The sequence below is a fragment of the Mastomys coucha genome, unplaced genomic scaffold (genome assembly GCF_008632895.1).
Source record: "Mastomys coucha isolate ucsf_1 unplaced genomic scaffold, UCSF_Mcou_1 pScaffold16, whole genome shotgun sequence".
Lineage (NCBI taxonomy): Eukaryota > Metazoa > Chordata > Mammalia > Rodentia > Muridae > Mastomys > Mastomys coucha.
The window spans coordinates 42,663,321-42,668,522 of NW_022196898.1; the positions used below are offsets into that span (position 1 = coordinate 42,663,321).

Below are 5,202 nucleotides of genomic sequence, written 5' to 3' on the forward strand. Positions count from 1 at the left end.
GCTGCTATGGCCTGGGCTTGGCCCCGCCCCTGGCCCTCCAAGCCCATTGTTGTGGTGGGATGCTGGTAAGCTGGCAGCACACAGGGTTAGCGTTGGGTACTTCCTAGCTACCACCACTCACTGTGAATACCACATGTCCACAGTCTGGTTGGCTTCTGGCTAGAGCAGGGCAAGCTAGATCGGGAAGTGAGCCCTCTGGCTCCTGAGGAGGCTCTGCAGCAGCTGCTTCTGGGAGTGGGAAGAGGTTCCTTCATCTCAGCTCTGGAAGCCCAAGGCCCTGGGGTTGTTCTGTTAGCAGCTGGCTTCTCTCCCTGGACTGCATCTTCCTTGACTGAATTGGGACAACTTCTCTCTAAAACAGTTTCGTTAGCTCTGAAGCAAGAAGTCAGTGAGAAAACAGCAGACAGAAGTTAGGGGTGCTACGGAGAAGCTGCCGAGACCAGCCAGGTCAGAGTGCAGGGCCAGGAATGAGCTGGTTGTCAAAACAGACTCAAGGGCAAACAAAACTCACCAGTGCCTCTTTTCGATTTATTGATTTAGGAGGGCAAGTAAGGAAGCAGCCTTGGGACAGCCGCACACAGTAGGCCAGTTTAGCAACCTCGGGACAGCTGCACACACTAGGCCAGCTTTGCAGCCTCAGGGCAGCCGCACACACTAGGCCAGCTTTGCAGCCTCAGGGCAGCCGCACACACTAGGCCAGCTTTGCTGGCTGGCTGATGGTAGGCAGTGAAGACAAGAGATACATTTTGTTGAATGAATCTCAAGATTCATTTTTGAGCGAGACAAGAGATTCATTTTTGTTGATTTTCTCTACCCCCTTATTTAAAAAAAAAATTTATTTACTTAATGTGTGTGTGTGCCTGAATGTATAGATGTGTCCATGTGCCCATAGAGGCCAGAAGAGGGCTTTAGATTTCCTGGAATTTGCATTGCTTGTGAGCCAGCCATTGTTAGGTGCTGGGAACTGAACCCTGGGAGCGGCAAGCCCTCTTACATACTGAACTAAATATATCTCCAACCCCCACTTAAATAGTTTTAAATGAACTTTTGGAAAATCCAGGTTTGGAAGCTTATGCCTTGAATCCACAGAAGGTCTAGCTTGGCATTTACTATGTAGACCAGGCTGGCCTCTGACTCTGTGTTGAGATTACAGGTGTGTGCCACCACACCTAGGCCGGGGAACTTTATGATGGGGAAATGACCTTTCTGACAGGATTCTGAAGGAAGGTGACCAGTGCACTGAGCCCTGTTTTGCACTCCACCCTCATCCCTTCCTTTCTCCCTATCCACGAAATTCACTTACATCGGATACATATACACGGTGAGTTAACCCAGAGAAACTCCTCTCAGGCCTTTCGGCTGGACTAGCTTCTCCCTTCAGAAGGAAAAGGTGGCTTACAATGCAACATGTGAGCTCCAGCCCTGCCAACAGAGGCCTGCCTTCTCTTAGCTCATAGCTGTCCCTAGAGCTGCTATGTCTGCCGTGATCTTGAGCCCATGTTCCCCATTTTCCCTATTCAGTGAAAGCCTCACCGCAGAACTTTTATCCAGGATGAAAGTAGTATCTACAGACAGTTGGATTCCCTGAAGTACGTGTGGACGGGGGCCGCTCCCTGGGCAAGCAGCTCATGCTGAGGAGAGCGGCAGCCCTTGCTCCATGATGGAGAGGGTTCCACAGTCCTCTTGCTGAGCCTTTCAAACACAGACTTTCCTAGATGAAGAGCAGCCCTACACTGGGTTAACAGGATCAGGCCTCAGCTTAGCTTTAAGGAGCCCTGTTAATGGGCCTCAGTGGGAGAGGATGTGCCTAATCCTGTTGGGACTAGATGTCCCAGGGTGGGTGGTACCCAAGGGGAGGGCTTCCCCTTCTCCTCAGAGAAGGGGAGGGAATAGTAGGGGGAGGGGTCTATAAGGGCGGGACTGGGTGGAGAGGAGGGGGAGGGGGGCTGCGATAAACAAATTATTGGAAAAAAGAAAAAGTTCTTCAGCGAGCAGTGGTTTATTCTTGCACGTTACAGCCTCAGGCTTAATAACCTGAGCAGACACTTACTTACTCTTCAAGCTAGAGGACCCACCCCAATACAGGCAGTGCCCCTGAACATTTTCTGTTGCATCTGTTGGCCTCCTCTCCGACCCTGCATCCGGCCCCTCAGGGCAGCAGACTCTGCGGCGAGGGGGAGGTAGTTCACTTTCACCTCCTCGGGGTTTATGAGGGTAATTGGCAGTAATAGCAAGCACTAGGCTTTCTCCCACTTCAAAGCTCAAGGCTCACGAGTGGTTCTGGGAAAAGTGGGACCTAGGCTCACCCCTCAGCCTTGGCTCTGTGGGGGAGGGATCTAGGTGAGCAGAGCTGTCTTTTGGAGCACGAATGTCTAGAAGAAGAGGACAATCTTCAGAGAAAGCTGACTTTCCATGCAGCAGTAGGAACAAACAGGCCCACAGTCCTGGGCACCCCGAAATGTCCACGGACATGGCCAAACACATAGGTGAGCATCGGAAGGCACAGGAACGTGTGAGTGAATGCACGCATACAAACACTCCTCTCTTACATGGACACACACAAGCATATACACATCCAGACGGAAGCACAAATTCACACCCGTGCACACACAAACATAAAGGCACATGCATAGGAACCCACAGGAGAATGCTACACAGGCACACAAACTTAATACAGTCCTAGCTACCACTAATGGCACAGATGTATTTGCATGTGTATATACATGTACACGTATATACATGCACGCACACACTTGAGCAAATACACACACACATTCTGTAATTTGAACAGCCAGGCCACTTGACAGTATCCTGGCCAGTTGCCTTCTGGCCAGCTGCCATGTATAGTTTACCCTGGAAGGCAGCTGGGTCCCTCCCCTTGCTCCACCTCTCCCCCAATTGGTTGCATAAATTCCCTCCCTTTGCCCCTTGCCTGTGCGGTCTGCCTTCACTACCAGCACTGGTCTCTGCTGAGCCTCTGCCCATTCCTGGCAAATCCTGCAGGACCCGAGTGTCAGCCAGCAGCATGGGTAAGGAAAGAGGTCCCAAACCATGTGTAGGTTCCCCCGTAGTTTGGAGGGTCCTCCTTCCTCCAGGAAATGACTCAAACTGTGGGGAGGGCAGTGAAGAGAGAGTTGGACTCTTGTCCCTACTTCTCCAGGCATGCGCAAAGCAGCTCAAGTGAAGGCTTCATGTACACTATTTTGCAGCCTAGCCTAAATTCTAAGGAACAGAAAGCGACTGGCAGAAATGGTGGTCTGTGAATCCACCCAGCCTCGGCAGGGACAGGGGCAGGGGCAGTGCAGGTTGTCGCCCTAGTAAATAGATGATTCTGGTTTTAGCACTGGGTCAGTGGGTTGCGGGGGTGTGTTACAAAAGAACGGCCACCACAGCCTGGCTCTCTCAAGCTGCTTCACATCACCAGTCAGCTGGGGAAGTCAGGGGCAGCCGCTGTCCACCGAGGACCTGTTTCTGTGCCTCTCTCAGGCCCCACAGCCCTCTTATCCTTTTGTCTGTGAGCTCCTGGGTGTCAGGCTGAGAGTCCGGGTTTGGGGAGGAATGTTGAGGCCCTGCTCCCCTTGAAGAGGCTCTTCCCTGGGCTAATAGAAAGACCAGTGGCCAGCCTGGCACAGAGAACACACTTGAACTTTGCCTGGGTTCCCCAAACTCAAAACGTCATAGACCTTGCTTAAAATGCTTAAGACTGGAGGATGCCATGCAGAGAGAGATGGTGCCCCAGGCAACCAGGCATCCTGGACCAAGCCTGGGGTGGTGGGACAAACCTCCTCTACTTCTCTCCTCTTCTAAAAGATGATTTTATTTTGTGAACATTTGTCTCTATGTACACATGTAGTACATGTGTGTCTAGTGCCAACTGGGGCCAGAAGAAGGTATCAGACGGTTCTGGGTTCCACGGGTGTGCTCTTAACCCCTGAGCCGTCTCTTGAGCACGAGAACAGCTTTTGTTGTTGTTATTGTTGTGGAAGTTGTTTGTTCGTGTTTTTTGTTTGTTTGGTCGAGTGGCTGGTTTTTGAGACAGGGTCTCACCATGTAGCTCTGACTGATCTGGAACTCATTGTGTAAATCAGGCTAACCGAGACCCTCTGGCCTCTGCTCTGCCTCATGAGTGCTGGGCTTCATGCATTTCACCTCTTTAAGTCAATGTGTGGAGGCTCATGCCTGTCACCTCAGTGCGGAGGAGGCTGAGGCTGAAAAATCTTGGTGAGTTGGAGGCCAACCTGAGCCACACGGTGAATTCCAGGTGAAGCCAGGCTCCCGACTCTGCGAGGCTGTCATTGTCTATTTCCTACATCTTCTAGATGTGGGTCTCCCCAGCAGCAGAAGAGGCCGCCCTGGACTTCAGGCTTTCTTATTATTTTCTTATGTTTTTACTTGATTTTGTCTGTATAGGTGCTTTGCTCGTATTTATGTGCACCATATATGTGCCTTTATTTGTGAGGAGGCCGGAGAGGGTGTTGGATCTCCTGGAACTGGAGTTACAGTTCTTAGCCACCATGTGGATGCTGTGAATCAAATCTGGGTTCTTTGTAAGAGCAGCCATTGCTCTTAACCTGAACCATGTCTCTAACCCCTCACCGGCCTGCTTGTGGACCTGGGTCAGGGGAAGAGGCAGAGCCCAATCCTACAAGCTCTGCTTCAGGATTTCTTTCAACCTACATGAGCCCCTGTTCAACTCCTCCACAGTCTGATCCACACTCAAAAACCTAGGATCTTGGCAACTGTCTTGTCAGACTGTAGGGTCCAGAAAGGCCTCTCCCTGCAGCTGTGGTCCATAGGATAGTAGAAAGTAGCCTAAGGACACACAGCTGGCATCAGTCTTGACCAAACACACACTCCCTGGCTTTGGATTGATTGTGTAATCCTGGGTGTGACCAGCAACCTGGCTCAGGACCCCAACTGTATGCAGAAAGTCCCTGGGCCCTGCCCTGAATGAATTTGGTAGAAGATGCAGCTGGCCCCATTCTTGAGGGCTGCCCCTCAGAACAGACCTCAGAAGGCGGCCCACCTGGTTTAGGTCTCACAAAGGCCCCTCCAGGAGTTTGTTTTAGACCCAAAAGTCTTTCAAGGTTAGGTAAGTGCTCTACCACTGAGCTGCTTCCCTCGGTTGTTTGTTTTTAAAATTGTTTGGTTTTCATGAGAGAGAGAGAGAGAGAGAGAGAGAGAGAGAGAGAGAGAGAGAGA

The 5,202-nt window shown here is 51.2% G+C and overlaps 1 protein-coding gene across 1 annotated transcript in view; it reads left to right on the plus strand.

The window, feature by feature from the left end:
* The first annotated feature begins 2,931 nt into the window (after positions 1–2,931).
* Selenbp1 (selenium binding protein 1) overlaps positions 2,932–5,202 on the plus strand; it is a 9,893-nt gene continuing 7,622 nt past the window's right edge. The window contains exon 1 of the mRNA XM_031374735.1: positions 2,932–3,029. Coding sequence (XP_031230595.1) covers positions 3,026–3,029 — 4 coding nt within the window. The 5' untranslated portion in view covers positions 2,932–3,025. The remainder of the gene's footprint in view (positions 3,030–5,202) is intronic.